Source organism: Pogona vitticeps, chromosome 2, assembly GCF_051106095.1.
Source record: "Pogona vitticeps strain Pit_001003342236 chromosome 2, PviZW2.1, whole genome shotgun sequence".
Classification (NCBI taxonomy): domain Eukaryota; kingdom Metazoa; phylum Chordata; class Lepidosauria; order Squamata; family Agamidae; genus Pogona; species Pogona vitticeps.
In genome coordinates, this window is record NC_135784.1 from 75018161 (window position 1) to 75035511 (window position 17351).

The 17351-nt window shown below is 37.9% G+C and overlaps 2 protein-coding genes across 4 annotated transcripts in view; one reads left to right on the forward strand and one right to left on the reverse strand.

Annotated features, from left to right (window-relative positions):
• Window positions 1-17351, forward strand: part of CENPP (centromere protein P) — a 225166-nt gene that overhangs the window by 61178 nt on the left and 146637 nt on the right. The window lies entirely within an intron of this gene.
• On the reverse strand, window positions 1222-14087 carry OMD (osteomodulin). 2 transcript variants are annotated; one of them, XM_020806624.3, is made up of 3 exons: window positions 12570-12652; window positions 5133-6091; window positions 1222-2439 (listed from the first exon to the last, which is right to left on the reverse strand). In XM_020806624.3, the coding sequence occupies exons 2-3, from the start codon at window positions 6067-6069 to the stop codon at window positions 2120-2122; spliced, it is 1257 nt and encodes a 418-aa protein (XP_020662283.3). In that variant the 5' UTR covers window positions 6070-6091; window positions 12570-12652; the 3' UTR covers window positions 1222-2119. The 2 variants fall into 2 exon arrangements, with proteins under 2 accessions (XP_020662283.3, XP_020662282.3); XM_020806623.3 differs by lacking the exon at window positions 12570-12652 and adding an exon at window positions 13999-14087 and having other exon boundaries at window positions 2036-2439.

The window sequence follows — 17351 nt, forward strand, 5'->3', positions numbered from 1 at the left end:
ACAGTGATCAAACTGTAGTAATACAGCCAAAATTCTACTCATGGTCAGTGTTCCATACTATTGGATCTGACAGACGTGTTGAGGTTGACTCAACCTTCCACCCACACAAGGTCGGTAAACGGAATACCCAGCTTGCAGGGGTGGGTGGGCAATGTGTAGCCTGTATAATTAAAAAATTTCAAACCTCCCAGTATGGGACAGTATATGAGCAGTATGGGACAGTATACGAGCAGCACACTTTGCTTTGCTTTCCCCATCTGTGCCCAAGAACCCAAGCATCCAACTCATTCCATATCTTGTAACTTCTCTCCATCTGCTCAGCCCAACCACAGTAGCAGTAGGGGCAGCATACAGGCTAGCATGAGAGTAAAGTGAAGAAACTGTGCTGCTGCCACCATTGTCACATTTTAATTACTCTGATTGGCAGCAGCATCCTTCCTAATGTTTCAGAAGTCATTCTAAATGCTGGTAGCTGTACATTCCAGGGGTTAAACCTGAGATCTTGTGCTTGTGTTTTGCCCAGGATAGTTTCGATGTACGTTTGATAAACCCTCCAGCCATTTGTGACAAAGGGCAGTGGGGGGGGGGACTTTTCCTCTTTCCTGAAGAACTCTATGTGTACAAGAACCCTATGTGTACAGTGGAAAGAATTAGCAAGGAAGAGAATTACCATGCACGTACTGTATTTTTCCGTGTATAAAATGACACTTTTTCCTTAAATAATTTGAGAAAAAATTGAGGGTCGTTAAGGCAGCTCTTTACCACTGCCTTTTGCGAAGGGACGGAGCTTTAGCAAAAAGGAAGGGGAGCCATGGCTCCCTTCCTTTTTGCTAAGCTGAATGTTCCCAAAAGGCAAGGAAAAGTGGCAGTCATTTTGACAGCCACTTGCCTTGCCAAGGCACAGGGCTTAGCAAAAAGGGAGCCCTTTAATCCCTGCTTTTACTATTTTGGGGTTAGAAAAGGGGGGGGTCATTTTATACTTTGTGTCATCTTATAAATGGAAAAGTATGGCATATTGTCACAAATCTGGTTGTAAGCCATTTCTCCACCCACGTAGCCCATTTTCCTGTGTGGTTAAAACATTAAGCATTGAGAGACTGGTAGATACTAATGTAGATTACTTTTTAGGTCCATTCATATTATGATATTCTGTTATACAGTATTTACATTAAATGTACTTGACACATTTTAGAAAACTTATAGTGGCAGCAGATCTTCAACTTCACCTCAAAGAAACATGTTTTATCATATTGTGTAGGTAAACTGCTATCTACAAGCCATCTTTTAAAACTACTGTTGCAGTTTATTCTTCAGAGCTGTTGGACAGTTACTTCAGTCACTTCATATAGATGAAGTGACAAACTGTGAATTTTGGCAGAAACTAATGCATTCATGGTTTTACACTTATTTTTAGTTGGTTGTCATAGATACACATACATATATATGTGCATGTGAATACTTAAATACTAACATTTTTCTTTAAAGTGTAATCCAGTCCTTTAAAGTCAGTACTGGCTTTGCCACTGAACCTTTGAATGTGTCTTTGGCATTATGGAATCTGTATACCTAGCTACAAATAATGTGCGTTCTTATCAGGCAAAAATGTGGCACCTTAAAGACTAACTGCTATATTTTAATGTGAAATTTTGTGGACAAGTCCACTTCTTATTATTCAGGAAAATTCACATTAAAATTTACCAGTTAGTCTTTAAGGTGCCACAACATTTTTGTCTTCTTTATTCATTCTTCTTCTGGTTTTGCCTGATATAGTACCACAGACTAACACAGCTATCTGTTCTACAACTATGTTTCCTGACACTATCATTCCATATTGAATAATAATAAATGAAATGTTTGTAGGCAGAAACTCCTTTTTTCTGTTCTTTCCTGCTTGCTATTGGATAGTTGTATCAGACAAACATTATACAAGCATAGTGGTCACTATGCTTGTTTTATATAAATGAATACTTCTAGTTGTGTTGGTGTAATATTTAGAAATGTTTGAGAAGCTCCATTTCTGAATGGATTACAAATGTTTTACATCTACCAAATTATTCTATTAGCTTTAAAATCAGCATATTACCCAGTTTAAAGAAACGTCACTACATATTATGATCACTTAATAAAAATAAGGATCGAAGTCATCATCTTCATCCATTCCTCTGAGACTGTGATCTTGATCTTGTTCTTGATAGTCATCTTCCATTTCATCAAATTCTTCTGGTGTTAGATACCTTCGGAACACTGGAGTTCTCAATCGTGTTTGTTGATTGGCAGGAATTTTTTGTTCACCATAATAAATGCTGCGTATGTGCGGAAAGCAGAAAAAAGCATATGTGCTTATTGGGGCTGTGAGCTTATTTTGGTCCACTCGTATATAGGTTAAGTGTCTGAAATTCAGTGCATCCATAGAAGGGCACATTAATGTAATGTTCATAACTGTAAAAAGACAAAAAGAAAGTGTTATAAAGATGGAATTATGCATCCCATGAGTTACGAAATACTGGCTCTCCATTATAAATGCAAAAGGGTATCAAAGAACTCAGCTGATAACATTTTTCAGTCATTGTTGGTTCACTTCAGTACAAAAATTCTGTATTCACCTATCTGGAATTGAGCCTAACTGAAATAAATGGGACTTCTGAATGGAAATGGAAGGAACTGCAAGTTAATTTACCAGCCCCATAGGTGTTCCACGTTTCAGTACCCCGCCCCCTCTACTGAGTACCCACTTAGATGCAGTGCCCAGAGGAGGTGGGACATGGAAGCTGGGGTGGGGCCTCCAAATGTGCACCTGCTGAACCATGGAAACTTGTTGGGCCAGTGAATGAACCAGCATGAACTGCTGGTTCATCTGAATATATCTATGCTTGTAGTAATGTTGTTCTTGTTTTATTTAAAATAACAGTGTGCCATGCAATTCTAATATATTTTTTTAAAAATTAAACATTGTAGGTTCATGTTTCTTGTAAAATTCTATTTTCATTTTCAATAGTATATTGGCACAGTTCATTTTGCCATAGGATCAGAATTATGACAGGTGAAAAACACTTCCCTACTAGCAAGTGTACCCAGTGTAGTGTAGCAGATAAAGTAACAGACTCTGGAGAACAGGGTTTGATTCCTCGCTTGGCCATGGAAACTCACTGGGGGAGTGAAACTGGTAAAACTACTTCTTAAATAACATATTACAGTACTTTGAAAACTCTGTCAGGGTTGCTATAAGTCGCTTTCGACTTGACAGCACATAAGAACAACTAGCAAAGAGAAGTAATACTATGAACCCAATTTAAACATCATGTCAAAGTCAAGTTAAGAAACTTAATTGTAGTTTCATATAAGGCTACAGTTCAGTTAAGACATACAGTTAAGTTTGTATGAGTAGGAATGGTTGTATATGAAAAAAATAACTTCACTGATAATATTTGTGACTTGGGAAATGATATAAATTAATTAATCCAACTCTTCAAATTAATTTATCTAACCATTAAAGTATTAAATGTTGCAGGGCTACTTTCATGTCTGAATGGACGAGTTGCTGCTGGTTGCCAACCAAGAATTTTGAAGTGGGTTTGCAAACCACAGCTTTTATTAATATAATGTGCTGAGTTGATAACTCACAATTGGGGGCTTCTCTGTAGAAGCTGCTAAACAAATGAAAGCAAGAGTGAACACGTGAAAGTGAATGTTGAATATAATTTCAGTCTGTGATCCTGGCATTGCTCTGACATGAGCAAAATATATAGCTGGACATTTGTTTCAAACTAAACAGAAAACAGCATTGGTAAATTTTCTCTGGCAAGGCTTTCCTAAAACCTCATGACTACTACAGAAAAACCCTGCTTCTTCCCATAGATCAGTTTTTGAGTGCTAATCTTCTTGACCATTTCAATGCAGGAGAAGTCATATGAGAAAAGGTGTTTTCTGATACATGCAGTCAGAAATACCAACATTGAGGTTCATTGGAAGCTAGGTCAAGACTGCAATTCTAGCTCTATATGTTCTTCACCCTGTATACCTATTGGAGATGGACTGCTATACTGTCTATTAGCAAATGTTTCCAAACTTAAGAGATGTTTCACCACAAGAGCATATGAGTATCAGTTGTGGACGTTACGTATGTAGGAACGGTCATGGTTATATCTAAGGAAAGGAGCAGTCTCAGGTGGGCCTAATAAAAAGCTTCTGCTTGTCAAGTGGTGGAGTTGACCTTGCGATCAGTGCCACACTGCAAGATCTGGTAGACACTGATGTCTCTCCTAAATCACTGGGTTTCTTCTCCAAACTACTTCTTTCTTCTTGTGGTTGTGCTTCAGCTTCATTCCTTCTAGCATAGTCCCTCTGCTTTTCAGTTCTTCCTTTACTTTTAAAACTGCAAGGTTTCTTAATTCTACCCCACCTTTTTTGCTAAAAGGGACATCCCAGGTGACTAACAATAGTAAAATACTAAAAAACAGAAGGGCTATCAAAGTATAAAGGTAGACTAAAACCTAGTTAAAATATATAAATTAAAACAAATAAATGTCCCCCAACTGCTAAAAATTGCCTTGTGCAGCTTAAATGCCAAAGGCCTGTCTTTGTAAAAATTTGACTGTTCTGTTTTTCTAGAGGAGACTGCTACACTACTAAGGTAGTGATGGCCCATCTCAGGTTAAGATCCCATCTTAATTATTGGTAACTTCTGTCATATAAAGCTGTGTACTATTTTTTTTAAAAAAATAGTGATGAGGGATGGGCTTATTTTCTTCACAATCACAATCCATGAGATTGATTAACCACTCCCTTCCCTTCCAGTAGCAATTGATCACCCATGCTGCTGATATCTTTAGGACTATAAAAGTTAATTGGAAATTTTGGGTGGTGAGTTTTTAAAATTTCCTGTAAGTTTAATTGCAAAATGGTGAATTTTGTGTTCAAAACTGAGAATAGAAGGCTTAAATCTCCCTGTATACTATACATCGTACGAATGAAAATGGAGAGGAAGTGACTGCACCTAATATTGATTTTAAACCCCTGATGTTGCTAATAATGTATCATATGTAGTTTGTCCCCAGTAGTCTTAAGAACTATTTCAAATCTAACAATGACTGGCATATAAGATAAAGAGAATTTTTTTTAAAAAATGGACCAACCTTCTATGTCATTATCTTCTATGTACAAATGCTGCAGGGTTCTTGGAATATAGAAGACTTGCTTCAGTTTATTATGTCCAAGATTAAGTTCTATAAGATGAGGAAGGTTAAAGGCATTATAAGGAACTTCTTCTAGATTGTTGTATGACATTCTTAGAGCAATAAGATTTGGAAGTTTCTGGAAATAATTATATGGGATGAAAGAAATTGAGTTATTTTCAAGGGAAAGATACATAACTGAATCTGGTAGTTCAGGAGGCATTGACTGTAGTCTGTTGCTACAGAGGTTAATCTGCATTAGGTTTCCCAGATTTGACAAATGTATTCCTTTGAGCTGAGAATCATCAAGATAGTTGTTACAAAGGTCAAGCATAGTCATATTTACTAAACCTTCTACTGCTTGGCTGGGAAGTCTGGAAATCTGATTGAAACCTAGGATCAAGCGTTCTAAGCTTCTAGGTAGAGGTGATGGAACTTCTTCTAACTGATTGTATTCTAAATGAAGTTGCACTAAATTTGACAGTTTGGTAAAGACACCACTATCAATCATATGTGACTTGATTTTGTTGTGACTGAGGTTCATGTCTTTCAAAGCAGTAGCATTAGCAAAGGATTCCAGTGGCAGAGCTTCAATATCATTATACTGCAGATACAGTTGCTGGATATGAGAGGGAATGATTGGTATGGTCTGAAGTTTACGGTGATCACAGTACATAGCTACTGGGTAAGTAGGCGGGCAGAAACATTCTTTGGCACATTCTGTAGATATGGTAGAGTATGGAAAGACATATTCTACACTAGGAATGTGATGAAAAATGGATGGATATTCATTATCTATTTCATTTTCATATTCATCCTCAAAATCGGCTTCGTATTGGCAGAACACTGTGATTCCAAAGAGAAGAAAGATGATCAACAGTTGACTTAAGATTCCCATGTTCAAGCTTTGATGTGGCGGCCTGTGAAAGGAAGAAAACAACATGAAATATATTGATAATAATATATAAGGCTGTGTTCAGGAAATACCACTGCTTGCTCAATTGGCAGCATGCTTTAATTTTTTTAAAAAAATGTTTTGTCTAGGAGTGAAAAAATGTACATGTTTGGAAGCTAAAACAGGCTTGGAGGCAAAAACTCCTGGTTTGTGAAAACAACCTGCATTAGTGCAGTGAAGAGGTCTGCTACGTACAAATAATGTATTGAGCAGCCATTTGCAGCCATTTGCAGCTGAGGTAACAGAGAACTCCAGTTGCTTTCATTATCTGCAACATTTTAGTGTTTTAGATAAGATGCAAAGCCTCCATACTAAACAATTTGAGTATGTACCCACATTTCACTAATTCAACATATTTTAAAGTTTAATGCAACATATTTTTAAATTTTAAATTACTTTATTTGTGGTTCAGTTCACTGCCTTTTCTGGCCCTCTCTTTATCTTCATGCTAACTTGCCTCTGCAGCATGAAGGGACAGTGTGCTGGCCTAAACCGTGCTGTTTTGTATCTTAAGCATTTTTTTTAGTGCAATAAGAACCTGGTTATTAGCATGCTAGTATAGTTATAGAAATAAATATATCTTTATAGAAGTAGGGACGTGGTGGTGCTGTGTGTTAAACCGCAGAAGCCTCTATGCTGCAATGTCAGAAGACCAGCAGTTGTAAGATCGAATCCATGCAATGGAGTGAGCTCTCGTTGCTTGTCCCAGCTCCTGCCAACCTAGCAGTTTGAAAGCTTGTAAATGCGAGTAGATAAATATGTACCACCACAGTGGGAAGGTAACGGCGTTCCGTGTCTAGTCGCGCTGGCCACGTGATCAGGGAAAATGTCTATGGATAAACGCTGGCTCTACAGGTTGGGGACGAGGATGAGCACTGCACCCTAGAGTCGGACACGACTGGACTAAATGTCAAGGGGAACCTTTACCTTTTACTATATTTATAGAGAACAGTGCATGTAATGTGTCAAAATCAATGTGTCAGAAAAATCTGTAAATTATGTAAGGGTAACTATAGGAATGAAAATTCATAAAGCATTTACTGTGCTATGCTTAATTTGTTTGTGTGATAAACCTTGGGTAAATAAGCAAGCATTTTATAACATTTTCTCTCTGACATTTGGCTTTGTAAAAGCCTCCAGGTATTTCACCTTTCAAAGTGTAAGAATATATTCCACATTTATTCAAGTTCTCAAAGAGTCAAATTGAAAATGCAAAAGTTATTGAATAGATGATTTCAGAAGAGTAGGCTAAAATAAGAATAGGGCAAACATTTACAGTACACTGTATTTTGCGGTGTCTTTTGAAAAGGATGGAAAATAGAGAACCTTTTGCCACAAAGGAAGATTTAGGCCCTTTGAGTAGCATTTACGTAATTGGTGTGACCCATTTCTACAAGAAGCCTTTCCAAAAGATGCCACAAAATTTTAGTGTAGTTTGGTTTTATGGAATAAAGAGAAATATAAATACACAACAAGAAAAAAAATACCAAATGGAATATTCATACTTTAACTATAGTGATGGAAGGGAAAATTATTTGTCTGGATGTGTTTAAAATTCCATGCTGCTAGGGAGAAGTCATGTATAGTAAGCTAAAGACTGAAGCGGTAAGTTTAAAGAGATCTCAAGAAACAGGGAAACTTTGGGTTGAGAGATTAGTGATGAGAATCAGCATATGGCATCTTATGCATCTCAGGAAAGCATAGGTAAATGAGACAGAGAAGCTTAGGTAAGGATTTATTCATTCTATGTATGTTTCCTTTAACCATTATTATCAATGCTCAATGGGAAGTGTACAGCACTGAAGAAATATTTCTCACAATTATAAACAAACATTGTTATAATGAAATTATAAAATTACTAGGTAAAGGTAAAGGTTCCCCTTGACATTTTCAGTCCAGTCGTGTCCAACTTTAGGGGGTGGCGCCTATCCCACTTTTCAAGCCATAGAGCCAGCGCCTGTCCAAAGACAGTTTTCCATTGTCACGTGGCCAGCATGACTAGGGAACGCCGTTTTACTTCCCCACCGAGGTGGTCCCTATTTATCTACTTGCATTTGCATGCTTTCGAACTGCTAGGTTGGCGAGGAGCTGGGACAACGCGACGGGCGCTCACTCCGTCGCGTGGATTCAATCTTAGGACTGCTGGTCTTCTGACCCTGCAGCACAGGCTTCTGCGGTTTAGCCCACAGCACCACCATGTCCCTTTTTTACTAGAATTACTAGAATAACTATGAAATAAAAATGCCAATTTACACAGGAGATAACGAAGACAGGAGCTAATGACAAGATGGGCATATAGAAAATATCATGCAGAAGATCTCCAGGATGATGTAAGATTTTATATGATATCATTGGCTGGATATCATTTTGCCGAAAGGACAATAAAGTAGATGACATTTGGGAATGAGGAAGCAATGGGTGGTCAAGGCATGGAGCTGAAAAAAGAAAGCACAATCAACACAGACATTGTGGCAGAATCTAGGTGTGTAATTCTGCACACAAGACAGCGTGTGTCAGGAAAACAGGAAAAGGCTAGTCACACACCATTCAAAATCTGCTTCAGCAAGCTGGAAATTCACCACAGATTTTCATGCATGAAGAAGATCAGGAAAGACCCATTATGCTGCAAGCAGAATCTATATTAGCTAGTGCAATTTTGGATTTAAAACAGTGCCTGAAATTATTTATCTTAGTCTGTTGATCTAGTTATCTTTACATCTGTGTTAGTGAGTAAATGTTGTATGGATTTATGATTTTATATGCCTGAAGAGTTGGTTTCAGATAAGGAGGCAAAATTAAAGCAAATATGGAGACAGTTGAACTGAGAATAATAGAGAAGTTAATTTCAGACAACTGATGCAATGTACTGTCTTTCTCCTCAGTTCTATTTTCAGTATGTTTTAATAATAATCTTACAACAATGGGAGCAACAAAGAATAAGAAATGCAAAACAAGTAGAAAAACATTATAGTGTTAAATATTTAAATGAACTGTGTTTCTAGGTACTCTCAAAATATTTTCCTTAGCATTTTTGTTCGTTTGTTCGTTTAGTCGTGTCCGACTTTTCGTGACCCCATGGACCAGAGCACGCCAGGCCCTCCTATTTTCCACTGCTTCCCGTAGTTGTGTCAATTTCATGTTGGTTGCTTCGCAGACACTGTCCAGCCATCTCATCCTCTGTCGTCCCCTTCTCCTCTTGCTGTCACACTTTCCCGACATCAAGGTCTTTTCCAAGGAGTCTTCTCTTCTCATGAGATGGCCAAAGTACTGGAGCCTCAGCTTCAGGATCTGTCCTTCCAGTGACCACTCAGGATTGATTTCCTTTAGAACTGATAGGTTTGTTCTCCTTACAGTACAGGGGACTCTCAAGAGCCTCCTCCAGCACCACAATTCAAAGGCATCACTTCTTCAGCGGTCTGCTTTCCTTATGGTCCAGCTCTCACTTCCATACATCACGACAGGAAAAGCCATAGCTTTGACTATTCGGACTTTTGTCGGCAAGGTGATGTCTTTGCTTTTAAAGATGCTGTCAAGGTTTGTCATTGCTTTCCTCCCAAGAAGCAGGCGTCTTTTAATTTCGGGGCTGCTGTCTCCATCTGCAGTGATCATGGAGCCCCCAAAAATAAAATCTGTCACTGCCTCCATATCTTCCCCTTCTATTTCCCAGGAGGTGATGGGACCAGTGGCCATGATTTTAGTTTTTTTGATGTTGAGTTTCAGGCCGTTTTTTGCACTCTCTTTCACCCTCATTACAAGGTTCTTTAATTCCTCCTCACTTTTTGCCATCAGAGTGGTGTCATCTGCATATCGGAGGTTGTTGATATTTCTTCCGGCAATCTTAATTCCGGTTTGGGATTCATCCAGTCCAGCCTTCCGCATGATGTATTCTGCATATAAGTTAAATAAGCCGGGGGACAATATACAGCCTTGTCATACTCCTTTCCCAATTTTGAACCAATCAGTTGTTCCATATCCAGTTCTAACTGTTGCTTCCTGTCCCACATATAGGTTTCTCAGGAGATAGACAAGGTGGCCAGGCACTCCCATTTCTTTAAGGACTTGCCATAGTTTGCTGTGGTCCACACAGTCAAAGGCTTTTGCATAGTCAATGAAGCGGAAGTAGATGTTTTTCTGGAACTCTCTGGTTTTCTCTATAATCTAGCGCATGTTAGCAATTTGGTCTCGAGTTCCTCTGCCCCTTCGGAATCCAGCTTGTACTTCTGGGAGTTCTCGGTCCACATACTGCTGAAGCCTGCCTTGTAGGATTTTCAGCATAACCTTGCTGGCGTGTGAGATGAGTGCAATTGTCCGGTAGTTGGAGCATTCTTTGGCACTGCCCTTCTTTGGGATTGGGATGTAGACTGAGGGGGTGTTTCCTTGCATTTAATGATCAGGAGTTTAATTCTTGGTTTGAAACTTTAGTTTTTGAATTTAGACAGGATTGTTCAGTTCTATGAAAGCCAGGTCTTGTCACCTTTTGAATGTTTCCTCCCAAATCATCCATAGCCAAGGACGAATTAAGGGTGATTATTTTCACTGTCTTTTCGGACATATTGTCTGTCTCCTTCAGTAGAGCCCTTATGTTCAGCTTCTATAATTAAATTTCTTCTTATTGTGCAATCCCTGTTTCAGAAGTCTCACTGCTGGATTTTTAGCATTGCCACCATTACATCATTTGTATCCAAATGCTGATACTTTAAATGAAAGTTCCTTTGTACAGCTTGAGACTAGGGTATTCTTTTTCTCAATTTGTTTTTTAAAACCAAAGTTCTGTTAAATTATCCTGAATTGATGTCATTCTCCTATTCATTCAAGCCAGAGTCAGCCATTTTTACTTATCCTATTGCATCTCTTTTATATATGGTGAACAGCGCTATTTAACTATTTTGAAATATTTATTTGAACCTCCTGGAACAAAGTGCAATATCTGACCTTAAGGAGACCTGTCCCTATATTGTCATTGTCTCTGAGGTAGGCCACACCTCTTCCTACTAGTTACTGAACCAAGCTAAAACCATTCTTTCCATTCCTTCCACAAAGTCTACTAGCACTGAAGTCTTCTCACTTGCCTCTGAAACAGGCAGTGTTACAGCAGTATCAACACGTCCACAGAATTCATTGCTGCAGCTTTGCTTAAATTATCCTCATAAGGTTTGGTTTCATTACTCTACAGAACATTTCCAGTTTGAACAGGTGTCCTTATACAAGTTATAGTTCCAAAACATTACATGTAACCAATTAAATGTATGTACTCATTATCAGAAATGATTTAGTAATCTTCCCTTTTTTAAGGTTTTGCTTAATCCATCAGATTAAAGGGTTATAATTTCTGTAAATTATGATCCTATTTCATAAATTATAATGTTGTTTCAAGTCCTTGTTTATTTCAGTACCCTAATGATTAAAGCTGGAGTGAACAAAAGGACTGACTCTTATTCTATTTGCAGTTTATTCTGTAATGATAATACGGTATGTAAGCATAGAAATTTAGAGTGTGTCCTCTGAAGATGCCGGCCACAGAGACTGGCGAAGCGTTAGGAAGAACAACCTTCAGAACATGGCCAAAGAGCCTGAAAAACCCGCAACAACCATTAGAACACGGCCATGAAAGCCTTCGCGAATACATTAGTTTTATTTTTAATAGTTTTAATAGTTTATTTTTAATCAAGTTGTGTTTTCCAATGTAATCAGGGTTGTTTTGTGTTATGGAATAGCTGTTTCTGGGCTTTTAAAATAAATAAGGATATCATCCACATTCATCCTTGTTCTTTCTGATTATATGAAGTTTCCCATTTAGAGAATTCAGCCTAAGAAGTTTTGCTAATGGCTCAACAGGTACTGCATACAAGCAAGGAAGTAACAGATAGCTTTGCTTTGTCCTTCTTGGCAGCACAGTGGGTTTAGAATCCAATTTTTTAACGGAGATTACCCTTTGGTCTCCTTGTACTGTTGAAGGTTAAGAAACTAAATCATCATAAAACAACATGCAATAAATTATTTAGAAACAATATAAGAACCACAAAAAGTCTATTTTTATCTTCCTTATTCTGTTCTCAAGTAAATGTCCACTACACTTCTTCAAGGAGCAAGAGGAATCAGAGCAAAAAATAAAATAAAATAAAGTGTCAATAAACCATATTACTATTTTTCAATTGTGTAGACTGTCACTTCTGTAATATTTGCCAGGTTTTGCTATGGCAAAATCAGAGAAATAATGCTAAAACCTATTTTAAGAGTCTTTTCTCATACTTGCAACATACTGTGCTTTCCCTTTTTTATGTAACCCACTGTATTACTTCTGCTGGTAAAAGCTTATAGAACTTTTTCTTTCTAGAAATATTCTCCTTTTCTGCCTGGCTAATTTCTCCTGTGTTTTCTGCATTCCACTTTACATCCTCCAAACCCTTCCAAAAATTGTTAAGAACATGCAATTAAATGCTTACTTTTTTATACGTCTTATTTAAAGCAAGAAGATGAAGATGGTCCTTCTTTCTTTCCCAGTTTGTTGCTAAAGGGACTGTCCACCCACACACTCTCTTGGATCAATTCCAGTTAACTCACATCTCATGTTTTCCTTATCTAGATTTGGTCTTGCTTTTAGCCCTGTATATCTCTTCATGCATTTTCCATTGCTTATGCTTCTTTGTGCATTTCTGATCTTGAATTGTAATGATTTAAATAAAATTCTTCAATACATTTGTGAAATTTTAAAATCCACATTGATGGAAGTTACATTTTTTTAATCATTAGATAAAAATTACTAATTTTTAAATAATAAAATAATAGTTTAAGCCCACCTCATCTACCTAATAACACACAGGTCAAGTAAAGCAGTGCCATTCAAACATGCCTTACTTGTGTTTTTCATGTCTTACTAAATTATGATGCCAGTATCACTGGAATGGATATACTGTACCATAGTAGTCATTAAGTTAAGAAACAAGAAGTAATTAGCAGTCATTTGGATATATGCAATGAATCTTCAGCATCACTACTTTCTAAACCACCTCCTTGTCTACTTGTGACTAAAGCGTTTGTGGGTGCACCTATAGTGTGTACCATAATTCCTGATACTAGTGACCTAGAATAATTAAGAAAAGGGGCGATGTCATAGTGCTACAGATCCTATGCTGTGCTTTTGTTAGGGCATAAGAACACGAGGCCAGATTACATACTTATTATTAAGGACTGCTTCATATTGTGAGAGTTAGTGCAGTGTGATAGGTAAAATGTCAGATTAGAATTCAGAGGACCTGGGTTCAAAATTGAGCCATGGAAACTAACTGACTATGGCAAAGGTAAAAACATTGCTTAAATATCTCACATACCCTGGCAACCCTACAAGGGTTGCCTTTAGTCAGAATTACTTGGTAGCACAAGACACATGTAACATTTCATGTTTTTGCTATTAATTTACATACCTATGTAAAATGGTGTGGAGCACTGTGATAGTAGTCATTGATAATGCTGCAAGTTAATATAACTTTCTGCATTAATTAATAATCAGACTAATGTATACATTATTTACATTGCTTAATTTTCTTTGATTTGGAGTTATGCATTTGGATGAATCCCATAGTATGTTGCAAAGAACAAAATTACCCAGCAAATATTTGATAAATTGGGACTATTGGTGGTCATGCAATTTTTGAATATCTTTTCACATTATCTTCCTGATGGGGCACATCTTTGTCCTCTATTCAGTCATTTGCTTATTTATGCAATTGATATGCATCTTGTCACCTCATCAATTAGCTGTGGCGGCTTCTGCAAACGTCGTGCAAATACCATTAGGATTCTGGCCAATAAATTTGCATCATAATCTGAAGCATGTTACAGATGAAGAAATAAAAGTATTAAATAATTTCCTACCTGAAAATTGCTTAGTAGTCAGCCAATGAGTGTCCCATAAGGTCTAGAGAATGTCAGATGGCAATACTTCTGGAATCAAAAGTGACAATACCTACTTCTTCTTCTGGATTTAAGTACTTAATGGAATATCATCTGTTGCAAAAGGCTCTGGAGACATTTGAAATGATGCTTGTTATACCGAACAGTTTACTGCAGTAAGGGTATACTTTTACTGTGGTGAAATGTTGTGGTTTAGCTCTCTTTCTATAATTTTTGGTTTGAGGTGTGGCAGGAACTTCTTTCACACAAGGGTAGCAGAACATTATTTTTAGCATCATCCATCAAACTGTTTGATTTACTGTCACTTCCAAATTTTTATGTTCAAACAATTGGCTTATTACCTGAAAATCCAATGAAAGTATATTTCCCTCCAGTCTTTTATAAGGACACTTAAAATTTTTACCAATATATCTAAAACTGTTAAAAATGTTCTATGTTAAAAATGTTCTATTCTGCTTGTAGTCTGAATTTTACAGACGATACACATAGACATGACCTTGCTCCTTGTCATTTATGATTACTGAATACTGACAGACTCAAAGCTGATTGTGTTACTCTGTTTAAATGCTTTGGCCACAAACCAATAATACGTGGCATTAAATCCAGTTACAATGCAATTCTGTATATTCTTATTCAGAAGTCTGTGTCTCTGTGGTTTGTGGGGTTAATTTAGTAAGTTCATTTAACATTACAACTTTAAGCCCAGTAATGTCTCAGTTGACTCTAGACCACTGGTTCTTAACCTTGGGTTACTCAGGAGTTTTGGACTGCAACTCCCAGAAGCCTTCACCACCAACTGTGCTGGCTGGGGTTTCTGGGAGTTGCAGTTCAAAAACATCCAAGTAACAAAGGTAAAGAACCACTGCTCTAGACCAGTGGTCCCCAACCTTGGGCCTCCAGATGTTCTTGGACTTCAACTCCCAGAAATCCTGGCCAGCAGAGGTGCTGGTGAAGGCTTCTGGGAGTTGGAGTCCAAGAACATCTGGGGCCCAAGGTTGGGGACCACTGGTCTAGACCATAAATGCATTAGCATGACTAATTTTTTTTCACTGATTTCAGGTATAGTGTAAGTAAGTTACACCTTCTAGTGTAATGCCAACAGTGCAACATTCAGCATCAGTTGCCATTAATTAAGTCTGCATAAACATTTCCTACCACACACCAATCAGGTGACTTGGAGTGCAATAGAAAATGTCAACTGTGCCTTTTTAATTTTGGGTAATTTGCTACTGAAACATAAGCCACGGTGTTACAACGGTGGAAATATACAAGTGGTTTCTGCCCAATATTAAATAAATTATCAGATTAAAAGAAAGACATAATTAAAGCCATTTAAAATGAGCATACCTCATTTTAAACAGAACATCAGCAACAACAAAAACAGCACTTGCCGTTAACAGGACTTAGTCTGTGGCCAAAGGCCTGTTTAAATAGAAAGGTTTCAGCTTGCTACTGAAGGGACATCAAAGAGGGGCAAACTAGAATGCATTGTAAAGAAGCTCAAGGGCCTGGGACCATCCATTAAGATGACCCTCTTTTTCCTCATCAAGAGTGCATGTGATTGTAACTGGGACAGAGAGATGGACCTCTGTTGAAGAGCTTAAGACTTGTGGAAGCACATAAAGACAGCTACAGTCCTTCAAAAAGCCTGTACCCAAGTCATAGAGGGCTTTACAGTCCATAACTCGCACTTTGAATGTCCTTGGAAAATGCCCAGTAGCCACAGAAGTTGTTGCAAAAGCAAGTTTCTATTCTTAGTGTAACTGGCTCCCATCAACAGCCCGTTGCAGAACTTTGAAGCTGCTGGAGACTGGAATGCTTTCCAGAGGCAGACCCTTGTAGAATGTGTTTCAGTACTGTGCTTTAAACAGAATATAATGAAGACATGTATGATTGTGGCCAGATCAGACTTCTAAAACAACAGAGGAACAAACACAGTTGGTACATTGGTGCACTCCTGGACATTGCTTGGGCATGCAGGCTTAATGCTGCATCCAGTACACTCCAGATGTGAGCCTTTGTTGGGAGCAGTGTAACTCTCTCCAGCACAGACTGGGTCCTTCTTTTCAGGTCTGCCTTTCAACAGACAAGGAGCAGTGGTGTCCTGACTGGATTATGTTTCATTTATTCAGGTTTTTTTACCCTTATCCATTCCATTTACTATGTTGGACACAGGTTTAGAATCAAGTTAGCTTCTTCATATCTAGAGGAAAAAGAAATAGAATTCAGTTCCATATGTATATTGGTAGCAGTGAATCCCAAATCTAGATGATGATAATGAGTTTTATTAATCCTGGATATCTCCAAATAAAGATTGACCATATTAGAAGGTGAACTGCTAAAGAAATGTGCTAAATTGCAAAAGACTTATCCAAAGTAGAAATTGTGTTCAGATAGATGATATTATAATAGGGGATGATATTAATAATAGGGAGGAAATTAAGGATGTATAATTATGACTTCCTTTAAGTGGTATGCTCTCCTTCTAAAGAAATATTTTAAACTAAATATTTCTTAACTAAAATATACAGTTTGTCCCTTAAAACAGCCACAGTGCCTGAGGACTGGAGGATAGCACATATCATGCCAAAGTTTAAAAAGGGAAGGAGGGAGGACCCCGGAAAGTACAGAATGGTTAGCCTAACATCTGTTCCAGGGAAGATGGTAGAAAGCCTCATCCAAGATGAAATCTTAAAATACATAGACGAACAATCAGCATGCCTTCTGTAAGGGCAAGTCTTGCCTCACAAACTTTTTAGAATTCTCTGAAAAGGTCAACAGGCATGTGGATGTGGGTGAACCAGTGGATATTGTCTATCTGGATTTTCAGAAGATGTTTGACGCGGTCCCTCACCAAATGCTGCTGAGAAAACTCCACAGTCAGGGGATAAGAGGGCAGGTCCTCTTATGGACTGAGAATTGGTTGAGAACCAGGAAACAAAGAGTAGGTGTCAATGGGGAATTTTCAGAATGAAGAGAAGTGGAAACCAGTGTGCCACAGGGATCTGTCCTGGGACCGGTGCTTTTCAGCCTGTTCATAAATGACCTGGAGACAGGGATAAGCAGTGAGGTAGTCACATTTGTAGATGACACAAAACTTTTCTGGGTGGTGAAGACCAGAAGGGATTGTGAAGAGCTCCAGAAAGATCTTTCCAAACTGAGAGAATGGGCAGCAAAATGTCAAATGTGTTTCAATATAAGAAAATATGAAGTAGTGCACATTGGGGCAAAAAATGAAAACTTTATTTATCAGCTGATGAGTTCTGGGCTGTCTGTAATGGATCAGGAAAGAGATCTTGATGTGCTGGTGGACA

What these genes read in the sequence shown, in the direction of transcription:
- OMD (XM_020806624.3), bottom strand. Translation starts at nt 6,069, where the DNA reads ATGGGAATCTTAAGTCAACTGTTGATCATCTTTCTTCTCTTTGGAATC. An exon ending in AGAAGATAATGACATAGAAG is followed by an intron (nt 2,440 to 5,132) that starts GTTGGTCCATTT and finishes GTCTTTTTACAG; the next exon opens with TTATGAACATTACATTAATG.